Source organism: Populus nigra, chromosome 16 (genome assembly GCF_951802175.1).
Source record: "Populus nigra chromosome 16, ddPopNigr1.1, whole genome shotgun sequence".
NCBI lineage: Eukaryota > Viridiplantae > Streptophyta > Magnoliopsida > Malpighiales > Salicaceae > Populus > Populus nigra.
The window spans coordinates 11,279,898-11,296,848 of record NC_084867.1 but is presented as its reverse complement, the minus strand read 5'-3'; the positions used below and the strand labels follow the sequence as shown (position 1 = coordinate 11,296,848).

At 36.1% G+C, this 16,951-nt stretch overlaps 3 protein-coding genes and 1 pseudogene across 3 annotated transcripts; 3 read left to right on the top strand and 1 right to left on the bottom strand.

Annotated features, from left to right (window-relative positions):
• The first annotated feature begins 4,457 nt into the window (after window positions 1–4,457).
• Window positions 4,458–6,717, top strand: LOC133675280 (acetolactate synthase 1, chloroplastic-like). Its single transcript, XM_062096610.1, has one exon. It carries the CDS (start codon window positions 4,532–4,534, stop codon window positions 6,482–6,484), a length of 1,953 nt encoding a protein of 650 aa, XP_061952594.1. The 5' UTR covers window positions 4,458–4,531; the 3' UTR covers window positions 6,485–6,717.
• Window positions 6,718–9,392: 2,675 nt separating this feature from the next.
• On the top strand, window positions 9,393–10,229 carry LOC133675755 (acetolactate synthase 2, chloroplastic-like; annotated as a pseudogene).
• A 21-nt stretch (window positions 10,230–10,250) lies between these two features.
• Window positions 10,251–15,346, bottom strand: LOC133675754 (uncharacterized). The gene is made up of 3 exons (XM_062097231.1): window positions 11,691–15,346; window positions 11,515–11,607; window positions 10,251–11,410 (listed from the first exon to the last, which is right to left on the bottom strand). Exons 1-3 carry the CDS (start codon window positions 11,736–11,738, stop codon window positions 10,484–10,486), a joined length of 1,068 nt encoding a protein of 355 aa, XP_061953215.1. The 5' UTR covers window positions 11,739–15,346; the 3' UTR covers window positions 10,251–10,483.
• A 318-nt stretch (window positions 15,347–15,664) lies between these two features.
• Window positions 15,665–16,639, top strand: LOC133676090 (glucuronoxylan 4-O-methyltransferase 1). The gene has a single exon (XM_062097661.1). It carries the CDS (start codon window positions 15,665–15,667, stop codon window positions 16,637–16,639), a length of 975 nt encoding a protein of 324 aa, XP_061953645.1.
• Window positions 16,640–16,951: the final 312 nt, after the last annotated feature.

The following is a 16,951-nucleotide window of genomic DNA, read 5'->3' as shown; positions in this document are numbered from 1 at the left end:
ACCGTCACCTGCAACAGCAAGAAAAACACACACAAAGCAATCGGTTTTAGTTGTTCTTCATTTTCTGTTCTCGGGTTCTTCCCTTTTTTTCAAATCTGTCCCGTTTCTCTGCCTCCTCTGCAGATCGATCGTCCTCTTCTTTTTTCGGTGGCAGATCCGTCGTGGAGGACCCGGCGTCGTGGATGAGGAGGCGGGTTGATTTGGCTTCGATGGAGGCCGGTCTGTGGGTTCTACTCCGTTGCTGTTGATGGTCGGTTGAAGGAGGAGCCTGGTGGCGAGGCTGGAGAGATCGGTTCGGTGAGGAGGAGCTGCTGCTGAAGAGAAGGCTTCGGTGCTGAAGGTTGAAGACGCCGGGGAAGACTGTTCAGAGGGAGAAGGAAGGAAAAATGGAGGTGGACGGCTGCGGGTCGACAGGAAAATGGAGAAATGGGGAATGGTTTGCAGCCGAGAGAAAAGATGAGAAGGAAAGGGAGAAGATGATGCTGCCGTGGCCGTCTAGGAGAAAAAATGGAGGCTTGTGCAGGGAAGGGAGTCCGGCTGGAAGAGAAGAAGGGAAAAATTCTGCAAAAACAAAGGAGGGAGGGGGGCGGCGGCTCCCCTTTGAAAAATGGGTTTGCAGGGTTAGGTTTTTTTTTAGGGTTTGTTCTCCCCTTTTTTTTGTCAAAAATGCCCCCCCTTTGTTCTGAGTTGTAGGCTGCTATTTATAGGCAGAGTATTTTTTCGGGCTTCAAAATAGGTCCCTCAAGTTTTGTGTTTGGCCCCTAATTTCAATCAATTCACTTGGTAAAAATTAAATTGGGTCTCTTAAAATTCTGATTTTTCAATTAAGTCCAAATTAAGCTCCCAAACTTAATTTTCACCAATTAAGCCCTCCAATTAATTTTGACCCGCTTAAAGTATAATTAAGTCCTTACACTTAATTAAATCCTTCAATTGGACCCAAATTAATTCTTGAACATAATTAAAATTCGATTTGGCCCATGATTAAATCAAATTGGCCCATTAAAAATTTAATTATGTCATTGGACTTAATTTTTATGCAAATTCGTCCAATAATCATTTAATTTGACCTTTGAATTTGCATTTTTCTATTTTTGGGCATAACAGCGTACAATTGGGCCTTGAAATTCTTCCGAAAATTGCAGCTTGATTTTCGCCTATTTTTGCAGCCTTTATTTTATTTATTTTTTTTTATTTTTTTATTTTTTTATATTTTTTTTTGGAAAAAAAACGAATTTTGGGGAATCACCCAAAATTGGGTGATGACAACTATAACAAAAAGTTAAAATAAAAGGTTTACTGTACATATAGAATAAATTCATCGGTACAATATAATTATTGATTTTCCTTTTTTTTTAAAAAAAAAGGCCTTAGTCATCATCAAATTGATAAAGGATATAATAGTCCTTTTTATTTTTAAATGCATAATAGAATTATTAATTTACCCTTTAAAACAAAATTTTTAATTCTAGCATCTAAAAGCCTGTAGTCTTTTTCACTCATTTACGCAAAGTAAAATGACTCAACTTCCTTCAAGATCAAGATTTTTAATGGTTGCGTTCAAGGGATTTTTCTTGTTTTTCCATCTTTTTTTTATTTTCAAGTTCGTCAAGGGTAATTTAGTCATTTAACAAACATAACATATTATTAAAATTAAAAACATTGCTAGCGCGCACAACAAAGTATGGGAGGTGCTCGCAACCTTTTGACAATGCTTATGGTGTCTCCTGGTTGTTGAAAAAAAATTATTTCTTCATATCATTGGAATTGTTGTGGTGTTTTTTTCTTAGAAAGGCGAAGATGATAAGATAAATTATCATTGGTGGAGCTTTCTTATTTTTCATCTTTTCTCTCTTTTTCCCTCAAAAAACACGTTGGGCATTCAAGAGTTTTTAATTGTCCTCTTAATTATTGATATTTTAGATTTGATTCTTATTTTTTAGATTTCTAATATTTGTTCTGTCTTTTGTAAAGGTTTTGTTTGTTTTTAATTTTATTCTTCAATATCAATTAATAATATATCATGTTTTCCAAAATCTTTTAAAAGATACAATATAAAATTTAAAATTAAATCAAATTAAATTTTCTTTTAAAAAGAAGAAATAAAGTAATAAAATTTGATGAAACAACTTCCAAATTTATATACTCTTATGAAGGCATGAAGAAGAATAGTTATTGATTAGATATAGGCCCACGTTATGCTCTCAGTTTGTATTTTTCTTTGTGAAAAAATGATGTCTAGGAATGACAAGCGTGTTTTAAATCAATAAGAAAAATAAGTTACTCGAATTATAGCCCTTATCAGAAGTTGGTTTTATTTTAATAAAATGATAAAAAAATTTGACAACAATAGTAAACAAACAAAATAAAATAAAAAAAACCCATGATAACTTGGAAAAAAAACATTAAAAATATGTAATTTGATAAAAAAAAAACAGATAAAAAAAACTCATGATAACTTGGAAAAAAAAAATTGGAAGTAAGCTGGGTAATAAAGAAAGAGTCAACTCGTGTTAATCCGCAATACATGTAGCCCAGGTTATGAGATTAGATTAACCTGATTGAAAAGAAATTTAAGAAAACCACAAAGTCTTTTTTATTTTATAAAATGAATGTTGAACAATGTAATTAGGAAAAAAAATAAAAAATAAATAAAAGAGAATTTCGGTCTACATTAACTTTTCAAACCTGTAACCTGAGTTATTAAACTGAAAATACCATACATGAAAAATGATGAAACTCAATCCCTAACAAATAAAGCACTGAATAATAAATTATCACCATTATTACTATTTTCATTATCATCATTATCATTATCATTATTATTACTAATATCACAGCTAGTATTACTATTAGTAATAAGTAATATAATTATCATCATCATTATCATTATCATCATTTTTATCATTATTAGTATAATTATGATCATCATCATTATTATTATTATCATATCAAACTATTACTACTACTATTATTACCATTATTATTAATATTATTAGTATTATCATTACCACCATCATCACTACTATAATAAAAATCATAAACTTGATATGAAAGATAAAATTACTAATATTATTATTACTATTATTTTTGTCATTATCATTATTACTATTAGTAGTATTATTACTATTATTTTTTATCACAATTACTAATATTACTGTAACAAATATTACTATCATTAACACTATTACAATCATAAAAAACTATTATTATTACTACTATTATTACCATTATTATCATTATTGGTAGCATTATTACCAAGTATCATTATTATCATTAATAATATTACTATACTATACTATATTATTTATTTATTTTTTACTACTACAACTATAATTGAAAAAACAAAAATCATAAATTTGATTTGAAAGATAAAATTAAAAATCATAAAAACTTTGACAAAAAAACCAAGGAAAAAACAAAGAAATCAAAAGAAGAAAGACCAAATTGAAATTATTATTATCATTGAAAAAAATCATTTAATTGACTTGAAGGATAAAATAGAAAGCCATAAAAACTTTGACAAAATGGAATATAAACAAAATCAGAAAATCAAAAGCAAAAGGACCAAATAAAAAAATATTATATATACAAATTAGAATTGAAGGATTAAATTAAAAAAAAACCTTAACAAAAGAAAAAAGGACAAAAATAAAAATTCAAAACTAAAAGAACTGAATTTGAAAAACAATACAAATGAGTACGTGAGTGCATTTCTATATGTACGAGAGAAAAATAAAAGGGAAAAGAAAGAAAGAAAAGGCTACTAGTTATAAAATGATCATCATTAAATGACACGTGCTAACCATAAAGGAAGAGAATACAACAAAGAACAAAATGAGACAGTGAACAAATATTTTTCGTCACCTTGAAGCGTCGCACATGTCACCTAAAGTTGGTGGCACCTTCCACGTGTCAATAGCTTTTTCAATTAAAAAATATTTATTAAATATTAAATTAAGTTATAACCATTAACCAACATTGTAATTACAAAAAGAACCTTGAGGAAAAAATGTCAATACCCTTATTTAAATAGACTAATTTTTGTGACACTAAGGACAAATATGTAATTGTACTATGTAAATAAAAAAAATATACTAAAACATCCTTGTCCAACATTTTTTTTATATATTCTAGAGATATTTTTGCTATTTTACTATGCATAAAAAGATAAAATCAATAAAATATTCTAAATAAATCAATAATAATTAATACACCGTGTAGGAAACCAAAATAATCCGAAAACAAAAGAAATAAAAGTTTTTGTTTTTTGCGCCACAGACATCATTCCATTATTACAATAAATAGGCAATTTGAGTCTATCGCCACACTAATTTATTATTATTATTATTATTATTGAATAAAAAGATTTATTATTTTATATTGAAATTTGCCACGTAGGTAAATTCCACCATCCAAGTCCACACCCGCTTCAAACTTGAAACTCCTTTAAATCAGGCGGACAAAAACGGTCTCTCAACTCCTGCCACAAACTCTCTCCAACTTTTCTCTCTCTCCTTGCACTTTCAATATGGCGGCGGCGGCAGCAGCCACCTCTACCTCCACCACACCCATCCGCAAACCCTCCTCCATATACCCATCACCCATTTCCAAATTTACCCTTCCCTTTGCATTTAACCCCAAGAAACCCTGCTCTCTCCACATCTCCAACTCCCTCTCCAAACCCGCCTCCACCACCACAGCGTCCCCTGCCCCAACTGAGAAATTCTCGTTTTCAAGATTTGCTCCCGATCAACCCCGAAAAGGCGCCGACATCCTTGTAGAAGCACTCGAACGTGAAGGTGTGAAAGATGTTTTCGCTTATCCTGGCGGCGCTTCAATGGAGATTCATCAAGCACTCACGCGCTCTAACATCATCCGAAATGTCTTACCGCGCCACGAGCAAGGTGGTGTATTTGCTGCTGAAGGCTACGCCCGTGCGTCAGGCTTGCCTGGCGTTTGTATTGCAACGTCAGGTCCTGGCGCCACAAATCTTGTGAGTGGATTGGCAGACGCGCTGCTGGATAGCGTCCCAATAGTGGCCATTACAGGTCAGGTTCCGCGGCGAATGATTGGTACTGATGCGTTTCAAGAAACACCGATTGTTGAGGTAACAAGGTCTATTACGAAGCATAATTATTTGGTTCTTGATGTTGATGATATTCCTAGGATTGTTAGAGAAGCTTTCTTTTTGGCTACTTCTGGGCGGCCTGGACCTGTTTTGATTGATATTCCCAAGGATATACAGCAGCAGCTGGCTGTTCCTAATTGGGATGTGCCTATGAAATTGCCTGGTTATTTGTCGAGATTGCCTAAGAATCCGAACGAGTTGCATTTAGAGCAGATTGTGAGATTGATTTCGGAGAGTAAGAAACCAGTTTTGTATGTGGGTGGAGGGTGTTTGAATTCAAGTGACGAGTTGAGGAGGTTTGTTGAGTTGACGGGGATTCCTGTCGCGAGTACTTTGATGGGTCTCGGTGCATTCCCTGTAGGGGATGAGCTGTCTTTGCAAATGCTTGGTATGCATGGGACGGTTTATGCGAATTATGCTGTGGATAAGAGTGATTTGTTGCTTGCTTTTGGTGTGAGGTTTGATGATCGTGTTACGGGAAAGCTTGAGGCTTTTGCGAGCAGAGCAAAGATTGTGCATATTGATATTGATTCAGCTGAGATTGGGAAGAATAAGCAGCCTCATGTGTCCGTCTGTGGGGATATCAAGGTGGCATTACAAGGGATTAACAAGATTTTGGAGAGCAGAGGTGCTAAAGGGAAAATGGACTTTAGGGCATGGAGAGAAGAGTTGAATGAACAGAAAATGAATAATCCGCTGAGTTTTAAGACTTTTGGAGAAGCAATTCCTCCTCAGTATGCTATTCAGGTTCTTGATGAGTTGACTGACGGGAATGCCATTGTGAGTACTGGGGTTGGACAGCATCAAATGTGGGCTGCTCAGTTTTACAAGTATAAAAGACCAAGGCAGTGGTTGACATCAGGGGGTTTGGGGGCGATGGGTTTTGGATTGCCTGCTGCTATTGGAGCTGCTGTTGCAAATCCTGATGCAATTGTTGTGGATATTGATGGTGATGGAAGCTTCATCATGAATGTCCAGGAGTTAGCAACTATTCGTGTGGAGAATCTCCCTATCAAGATAATGCTTCTGAACAATCAGCATTTGGGCATGGTGGTACAGTGGGAGGATCGATTCTACAAGGCTAACCGGGCTCACACATATTTGGGGGATCCATCAAACGAGTCTGAGATTTTCCCCAACATGTTGAAGTTTGCAGATGCTTGTGGAATACCTGCTGCCCGTGTGACAAGAAAGGATGATCTTAGAGCAGCAATTCAAAAAATGCTGGACACTCCCGGGCCATACTTATTGGATGTGATTGTGCCTCACCAAGAACACGTCTTGCCTATGATCCCAAGTGGAGGGGCTTTTAAAGATGTGATAATTGAGGGTGATGGAAGAAGAAAATACTGATCTTCCTCTGCAGAAGATATGTTTTAAGTAGTTGTGTGGATGTTCTGTGGTATTCCATGCTATTTGTGTATGTTATGTGGACTTCTATGTTCAAGTTGTGGCAGGGTTTTTCATTTTTACTGTTCAGGAGTTGGTTCTAGTGGCGTGCTGATGTAGTATTGTTTGATGTGTGGGGACTAAAATGTACTCATCTACTGTTTTGTAATGTCATTAAGTCGTTTGTTTTTGCTCTATTTGAATCTTGCATTTGCTTTTAGATAATGACACTGAGAATGAGTTTCAACTTTGAAACTTTCTGTATTGATAATTTAGTTCTTCAATAAAGTGGCACTTTTCAGTCAGGTTGCGCTTGTGTAGGTTTGGTGATCACTGGATGAAACTCTTATGCAGTGATCGATTACCTAAATTGAGTGAGATGATTCGTGTCAAGTTAAAACTGATTTATTTTGCTTCTCTGTAAGTCATCACTTGCAAGTTCATCAAGCAAAGGTGGCAGGGCTTTTATGTCATGTGACCAGGCTTTCCATCTTATCAAGTGTATAAACCCAGTGTTAAAGGTTGTGAGCCAGAGAAAAAACGGATTCTACCTTTTCAGGGTATTTGATCCAAGCTTTAATGAATATATTATCTATACAATAGAAAGAAAAAATGGCTAGAGAAGCTTAAAATAATGTTTTTTTGTAAAACTCTCGATAGTAAAAATGGACAGGGAGCTGACAGAAAATAGGATTTGTTTTCCGAGGCAGGGGTGTACTTGCTTTGACCTTCATGCTCTGCTTATATCGGGACTTCTATGTTTCATGCGTGTTCATGCGGGTCAACAATATTCTTTGAAAGGGTCCAGATATTTGAACTCCAGTATTTTGTTATATCAGAGTGAATATGCTTTTTATGCGGGCCAAATTCTATAATTCTTATTAAAGACATTCATGTCAATTGAACTGTATAACTCAATTTGATAGAAAAGAAAAACTGATGATGGAAAGAAGCCAACAAAATCCACGCTTAGCAAGATGACGGGCTTGAATTTTAATGTGCTACAACTTTGATGAGTTTAGATAACCTGCCAACTGCAATGTTAGAAATAGGGAAAAAGTCCCAGGGGTGGAGTGCTGGTGTGGTGGGTCTGCACTGGCTGATTTATCGGACAATTGGTACCAGGAAAGGCAGGAGTGGCCGTGATGGCACAAGGACTGTTTCTGAGTGTCCTGTTGCGTAGCAGTCCAGATATGTCTGCACTGATTTCTGAGCTTGGGAGTGGGGTTAGTTCTTTAGCAGCATTTGATGATGCTATTGGCAAGACAGGTCAGTTTGATTCTCAAGATGGTATTGCTTTGGGCTATTGTTTGATGATTAATTGGGTTTTCCAAATGGATACGGAGTTTGATGATCTTCTGTGGTCTCAGAGGGCTCAAATGAATACGGAAGATAGCCGATGACCCTCAGTCATTCTGAAAATATCTTTGGTTGACGCTATTTTTCATGGACGGTTGCAGGAAGAAACAATTGTGATCAAAAGTTCAAGATAGAAGTCAAATAAGCGATGCGAATGGTTCTGCACTCTGCACTACTCATAATGTTGGATAGAGAGACTGGGATGGTGATTGAGCTGACAGATATGAGTTTTTTATGCAGATTGAATAGTAATATCTATGACATTCCCAGTTGAAGAAGTTGATTGGCAGAAGGCTCATTTTTCAGCTAGGATTGAAAGGAGAGAACCTGAAGGAAGGATGGCAGAGTTACACTTTTAACAAAATACTTGACATAAATTCAATCCTGGAAGGGAAAGATGCAGCTCACTTGCAAGATCATGTGAGTGTGAAATGCTCGTATTTGCATCTGAATAGGCCATGATAATTCATAACGCTCAAAGAGGAACAATTTTATTCAAGAGAAATCTAAATTATTTTCCATTTTAAAAAATCATATTTCCTGAAAACAGGATTTTCAAGAGTCCATGTTGGAAATTGAAGAAGGGCATTCCAGCACCAAATACACTGACAATGAAAGTTCATGATAGCTGAGGCAGTCCTGCGTGACAAGATTGGTATGAATGCTGTCTCTCTCTGTTTGCATTTGATTTCTTTGAGTTTATTTTTAGGAGAAAAATAACGAGACATTTGTTTTGTTGCAAGATTATGAATTTTAGAAAACGTGATCAACAATTTAGGGGGAGGGGGGGAGGGGGGGAGTGAGGTAAGGGAGGATCATGTATGAATTTCAAATTCTTAATTGTTAGTTTATTACCATTTGTTTCTGTCCTCTGGTAAGAATATCCAACATCCTGGGGCTTAAAAATTACTACTAGAGAGTTTGACCGCGAAAAGGACACGGCAAGAAGAATCTCACAGGTTGGGAGATTGATTCTGACATTTCATCCAGTCATTGATTAGGTGTTTGATTTATGATCAACATTTTGATTTCTTGATGCAATTAGTAACCACGAGATATGACATCAATAGGTTGCATCTATATTAATTAATGATCTAGAGTTGAAATGGCCTATATTTACGTAAAAAATAGTTAAGATTCAAATTACGTATGTCGATAACTGCAGAAAAGGATGTACAAGCAAGGGCTGATAGCAATAGGTATGAACCAATTATGCAACCAGCTACTAATGCAAAGGTAAACAAATAATGAAAATAGAGATGGAGCTTCGCGAGTGGGGAATTTCATCAAGACTTTTAACTGCATAAATTTTATTTGGACTGAGGTTTGATGATTGTGTGACTGGAAAGCTTAAGGTGTTTGTGAGTCTGATCAATGATTGTTCGCATTGATATGGATTCGGCTGAGATTGGGAATAACATGCAGCTCGTCTATCAGTTCTTGCAGATATAAAGTTGGCCTTGCAAGGGATCAACATGATTTTGGAGAGTAGGGAAACTAAAAGTGGAACGGATTTTAAGGCATGGAGAGAAGAGTTGAACGAGCAGAAAGTGAAGTATCCATTAACTTTTAACACCTCTGGAGAAGAAATTCTTCTGCAGTATGCAATTCAGGTTCTTGAATTACATAGTGTTACTACAGTTGTAATTACAGGGGCAGCATAAAATGTGTGCTGCTCAGTTTTACAGGTGTAAGAAACCATGCCAGTGGTTGACATCAGGGGGAATTGGGAGCTATGGGGGCTGCTATTGCAAATTCTGATGTTATTGCTGTGGATATGGATGGTGATGAAGTCTTCTAATGAATGTTCAGGAGTTGGTGACTTCGTTGAGAATATCCCTGTCAAGATAATGATTTTGAACGATCAATATTTGGGCATGGTGGCACACTGAGAGGATTTATAAGGCTCACAGGGCGTCCCCATCTTTAGGTGATCCATGGAAGGAGTCTGAGATTGTCTGATATGTGGAAATTTGCAGAAGCATGTGGAATTCCTGCTTCCCATGTAACAAGAAAGGATGATGTTAGAGCAGCCATTCAGAAAATGTTAGACGCTCCTGGACCTTACTTGTTGGATGTGATGGTGCCTCATCAAGAGCCTGTGTTCCCCATGATGCCTAGTGGTGGGGTTTTTGATGATATATTGGCTGATATGGAATGACAGAGTATTGATCTTTCATCCTTCTCCCAGCGAAATATATTTTGATGAAACACACTGGCATATAAATGGAAGAAAATAGTATTCATCTTCTAATAGCTTGTTTGGAATTGAATTGAGTTTTATTAGTAGAATTCTGCTCAAAGAAAACCACATATTTGGAATAAGTTTGAATCATGTGAATGGAATTAAATTGAGTTGTGCTCTCTGAAATAAATCAAGGAAAAATCGAGTTTCTTTATTTTCCATAATACACCTATCTATTTCTATTCGATGCCTAGGATTATTCATAGACTGAAAGATTATTCAATGATGACAGGCTATAATTAACCAAATCAGACTACTAATTTCAGATGCCAAGGCGGAGACATGTGTTGATGTTCCTTAATTAACCAGTCTAAACATATTCAATATTCACAAACGAACACCTCTTCTTAATCTTTGAGCTAAGATGAAGCTGTTGTAGTATCAAAAGATTTCTTCCTAACAAGAAGGCATGTGATTGTAGAAGGATTAGCAGGGGTATTGTCAGGACTGCACAGCACAAAGTCAGGCCTGTGAAGTGAAAGATTCAACCTATCCTTCCCGACGACCAGGGCGGTTGCATCCAGCAGAACATGCCATGAGTTCCGATGGGCTTCGGATACCCAATGCATCGAATAGCGAGTTCCATTCACATCAGCTGGGTATGAGAATAACCCCTTAGGACAGTGCTTGCACTTCCTTCTAAAATACTGGCTAAGCTGTGATCCCTTGATTCTCAAATTCAACCAATTCTCTGGTGTCGGGATCACTTTTGATTCCTTGTAACTGGCGAATTCCTTTACGTAATCCATTTCTTCCCCGATAGCAGTCATGTAGAAGTTCCCTCGGAAGAAAGGGTAGCTCTCTCCTACTAACATCATTGCATCTTTGTAGTTTTGAGTGAAAAGGACAAGATACTCATCATCAGGTAATCCACAGTGCCTCAGAACCTTGTGCTGAGCTTGGATTTCTGGTATCGATACAAAACTCCCTGGAAATGAGGATTTCTCTGTAAGAATATCAAGCAGTCTAGATGGCTCTAACTGGGTTCTATCCAAGTCAGGGTGATTGCTTCCAAAGGATGGTGTGGAGACCTCTCTAAGACCAGTCCTAGGTGACTTGTTCTTGTCGTCGGGTGAAGGCTCTGAGATCTCTTCGTTGATACAAAGAGTAGAGAGATCTACCTTCTCTCCGATAAAGCCAGCATATTGGGGGTACTTCGCCAAGACATACTGCTCAACATATTGCATTTCTGTTGTTGTTATTGGACCTGACCATCTGAGGTCAAGACCACGGATTGTCGATATTGCTTCTGCCAAGATATGTGCAGGAACTACAGTATGTGCTTTCTGTTTTCATCCCAGATTTAATCAAAAAAACCACGACTAGTTAGATAGCCATGTATTAAGAACTTATAAAAACATGTTTGAGATGGTTTAGAGATTGAAAATACCTTCAAAATCATACTGCTTGACCTGCCATTTTCGACTTCATGTTTTGTTATAGATGCAAAAAGAGATTTTTTAGGTTGACCTTCCACCATGGCCTGGTTTTTTTCAATATCCAAATCAGAATTCCCTAAAACTTTTGTATGATCAAACAACTTGGCACAGAGTAAAAGTTACTTACCTTCGATCCTGCACTGTAAAGAACCTCTCCTTCAGTGTTCCTACCCATAACAGTACCAATTATCCAAACCAATTTCTATCTTAAACTTGAAAAGGATTTCTTTCTGGACCAGTCACCAAAACTCGAATATCTGAGAAAGACGGGGGATAAAATTGAGAGACAAATGGAAGTATATGTATAGAAGTCTTTCAAAAACGCCACGACAAAAACTTATATCTGCAAAGGCTGTTAAAGTATGTGTCAATATGGAAAAATTACGAAACAAAGGTAAAACCATGGAAAGAAAGGACCAAGGGAGACTGAGAATCAGAAACCAAAGTGGTCAAAACCTCTGAGAGGAAAAAAAAGGATCTGTGTAGGAGAATCGAAGAAACCAAAGTGATCACTATAGGAATAGGAGAAGCAAGTAGGGGATTTGGTGTAAGAAATTAGAGGGAGGTGTGAAGAGAAGACAAAGCCAAACTGACTAAAATATTTCTTGTTGCAAACTTGGATCTTAATGTAATAAATTAAAGAAATTATATATTAAAAAAAAAGAATAATGAAGGGCATGCTGACAATGACAAGAGCAATGTTCTAAAACTGGAAACCATCATCAACAGTTGTTCCCAATTGGTATTTTAATAATGATTGTAATTGTATGATCTTATGCAAGATTAATACATGTCATGTGATCATTAGTTAGTATAAGTATTTCGAATAAACCTTGATTATACCATTAATTTTGCTCAACTTCCTCGCCTCTATCAATCCAACTCAAGGATAAACAAGCAGAAGGGAAAAAAAATGAATTCTCAAATGATGATAGAGTGGCAACAAACTGCAAAAATTAATATATTCAATTGGGATGAAACATCAGCCTCTAAATTCTTTAATCTTTAGTGGAAAGTGACCATTTAGGAACATTTAGTTAACGTAGAAACTTGGCTTGAAATCAAGGCTGTTGCAATTTGCAAGCCATTTAAAGGACAGTATCTGAATTCTATAAAAGTTTCTGATGACCTTCATTAGAACTTGGTACTGTTTTTTAATGGCAGGAAACTACCCTGTGGGTGTTGAAAAAGATCATAAATCAGTATTAAACATAAACCAGCAATATGGGCATATCCAATTATCGATATCAGCCAAGTTAGTGTTGTCAGTAGCCTTCAGCTAGCTAGAGCCGCATCCTATGGATTAGATGAACAATTGCTCTAGAAAATTGTAGGGTTTTGGAGGCCCTTGGAGCCGAAGAAACCAACAAAAAGTATTTTGATACTTTCCAATCCGGTATATTCAATGTCTTTAGAGGTAGAAAATGCCGCCCTTAGATGCCTGAACGGAGTAGTTCCATAGAGACAAAGTCCCAAGAAAAGAGAAACTTAAAATAATCTGCAAATGGACCTTAAGATAATATATACAGATGCATTTCCTCTAATTACATGATTATATATGAAATTAGTGGAAAATGTTGTGCTTCCAGGCTAGCTTGCGATGCGCTGCCGTAGACCCAGTCCCACCATTTCTGGTGAGCCAACTACTTTGTTGAAGAAAAAATAAATATTGCAATAATCTCATTACTCCATTTCATCCTCCACATTAATTGAAAAGAATCATTAAATAACTCTTCCCAGATATTAAAGTAATCAGAATACCACTTTCCTCAAAGCTCAGCTTGACAAGGACTGCAAAACTTAAACAACACTCTCTCCTCCTGATTGCCTAACCTTTGTTTTTCTTTTCCACCTTGAAATTGAAACAATTATTTTATTTTTTTTGTCACTATCCAATCCCGGTACGGCAACGTAGGAGCGATAACCCCTCACCTATATTGCCTAGGTTAAACCTTATAACATATATATTATAAAATTTACGCAGAATTTTATATTCTTTTAAATATTTCTTAAAATTAATAAAACAATTTATAATTCAAAATATTTATTATATTAAATAAAATTCAATCTTCGAAATAAAAATCTTAACTTTAATGAAAACAACGTATAAGATATTGAAACACAACAAATAACAAAAATCTCGCATAAATAAATAAGGTATACCAATAAATAAAGTAGCAGTAACTCTCGATCAAAAGTCAACTTCCTAACAAAAACTAAGAACCTAAAATAATATTAAAATAAATAGACGAGTTCAACCAACTGATCAGTAAAGAAATAACATTTAATACATATTTTAACTATTTATAAGTATAAGAACTAAATTAGATACACACACTAACATTAAGCATAATAAAATATGATAATAAAATATATGTAAGAGATCAGATAAAGTTATTACCTTAGATAACAAGTGAGGTTTGTGTCCTCGATTATTATGAGATGATCAATCACTACATATTAGTTTTTCTCTCACTAACTAGATATATAGAATACTATGTGTATATAAATTAACTATTCTCTGTTAGCATGGATATTTTAATTAAGTATTGTAGATTAATAGTTTCTGTGTATCAAAGATAATACTTATTTCTCAGTGTTATTACTTGAAAAATTCATTTTCAAATATGATATTAAAGCATTACCACATACATTCATTTAAATTACTTGAATAATAATATAAGCGTTTCCTTGTAATTGTACAATATAAGTTTTCTATTATCTCCTCTCTATTGTAACCATTAAAAGTTTTTTTTTTTTTAGTTTCTTTAACTATAAATTTTGAGTTTTTTCCTCCTTTTCTTTTTCTTTTTCTTTTTATTTTTTTCCGAAAAGGTTTTTAATTCATAATATTTGGATTTGGCCATCTTGTTATTATACTTTTATATATTAGGCTTATTTATTTTCTTTAGAGATTTATTATTTTTTTTAATATTTTTCAAAAATGAATTATGGAGTTAGGGAGGTTGGAATTGTGTCAAACATAGTTTTTTAAAAAATAATTTTTTTATTGTTATTGTTTTTGAATTATTTGATTTGTTGATATTAAAAAAAAATTAAAATATATATATTATTTTAATATATTTTTAATAAAAAATATTTTAAAAAACAAATACTAAAACACTTTCAGAAACATCATGTACCTCATATATGATATGATTTGTGTCACCGAGTCTTTTTCCTACATCAAAATCAACTTGAAATTAATCAGACGCATAGTAGTAGATGATCTATCGCTTAGACAAGCATGGCAATCAAATTACAGTGGCACAGATGCTTCTACACACCTAAATTTACTATCCTAGGGCGAGGTTGGGCTAGGATATCACTTCAGTCTCTCTTTTTGTACCACCCTTAAAAGGGACCATGTGTCTGCAACTAGATGGTGTAGTATCTTCAATAAACATTGAAGAATGGCAACCTCTAGGCTGCTTTCTGGAGCAAAAATGGATGGCTCTCCATAAAACAGGGTTCTGGTAAGCTAACCGGTAAGGATCATAAGGGACTTCGTCCCTGCAAAAATAAAACCCTACCCTTTTCTCCTTATTGTAAGCCCTACGCCAGCAGAGTCAATTAGGGGCAATGACTCGGTTATGGATCAGTTAGCAACCTAAGTACTGAGTTGACTGGTTGGGATTTGGCATACAAAAAGCCAACATCCCATGTCTACCGCCCTTCACATCAAGAACCAGCAACCTGCTATATATAAAATGATTGGTGCATACCATGAAGTCAAAATTGATTGAAAGCAGCCTTCCAACAAACCAGCAAGTACACCTTAGCCTCCTTCAACTTCACTCGAATAAAGCACCAAACGAGCCGCGATGGAGATGATTGACAAAGATACACACCAGGCTATACACTTGGGCAACTTTGATTAGCGAACTGCAACGCTTAACCACAGCAATTAGGTGGAGATAATATAAAACTTGAAACAGAAGCAAAAGATCATTTTCTTCTGCCACACTCAAGAAAAATTAAGAAGAGTATTCAATAGCATACTTGATAAACGAAAAAAAGGCCACCAGCAGTTCAATGCCTTGCTAAGAGGAGATGTGATTATAGCAGGGATTCTGTGGAAAGGGTTAGGCGAGGGAAAAAATGCCCCCAGAAGTACCGCATTACCGTTCTCTTGCTACTCCTCTTGTGAAGTCTTCACCTCCGAGCTCACCTGAATCACAATTCAATATACCCGTTGGCCGCAAATATTTCAAAGGAAATAAGAGTATGGCAATTCCTGGAAGAAAACTTATACCTTCTGTTGTCTTCATCTTGGCATGCATCTCCATCCTCCGACTTCTTAGAATTGCTATCACCACCTCACCTTCCGCCCCTTCGCCTCCTACTCTACAACACACATGTTCTACTCCTTCTCCGGCCTGTAAAAAGGCTCCATCTCATACACCTAGTAACCAAACAGCACAACAGAAAATCGCTGCCGATGAACCTAGTCTCACAAAAAAGGAATTTAAACTTCTATCTGATCTCATTAAACGCAAAGCCCCCTGCAACCTCCTTGTTTTTGGAGCAGAGCCCCAGTACCTGAGATTGTCCTCCATCAACTCAGGTGGCACCACAATCTTTCTAGAGGATGATCCTGACAAAATAAGTGCTGCTAGAGCAAAATCCAATACCACTAAAATCTACAAGATTGACCACCAGACACCTGCAAAGAAGGCTTACAAGCTGCTTGAGCATGCAAGGAAAAGTCCAGCTTGTGCACCAAACCCAGAAATGCTTCAGAATTCATCTTGCAAACTTGCATTGAAAAACCTGCCGCGTGAAGTATATGAGCTTGAATGGAATGTAGTGGTGGTGGATGGACCAAGTGGGCACTCGCCAGAGGCACCAGGAAGAATGGGAGCAATCTACACAGCTAGTATGATAGCAAGAGCTGGGAACACAACAGACGTACTGGTACATGATGTTGATCGGACAATTGAGAAGTGGTTTTCCTGGGAATTTCTGTGTGACGAGAACTTGGTTGCTTCAAAGGGGAAACTCTGGAGTTTTAGGATCTCAGGTAAATCAAATTCTTCAGGATTTTGCTCAGACCACATGGTTGCTATAGACTGATGGCTTTGTTGCGCACATTAAAAGGAGCTAGTCTGTACAGTTCACGATCATTCTCTCCATTCACATCTTGAAGATTGTTTCGGATGTCATGACATGTTTTAATCCATGTACAAGTCAAGAGCATGCCGATCAAGGTCAATGTCTTCTCGCAGAGGCAGATTCAAAGTACAGAGAGAATACAAGCAGCTTTACATCCGACACACTTGAAAAGCATTTCCGGTCATCCATAGGCAGTTCCATTATTTTAAAGTTGATTCAAGTTCAAGGTAGGAGCCCCAAGAATCGAATACCGCCACAGTTTTTGCCAAATGA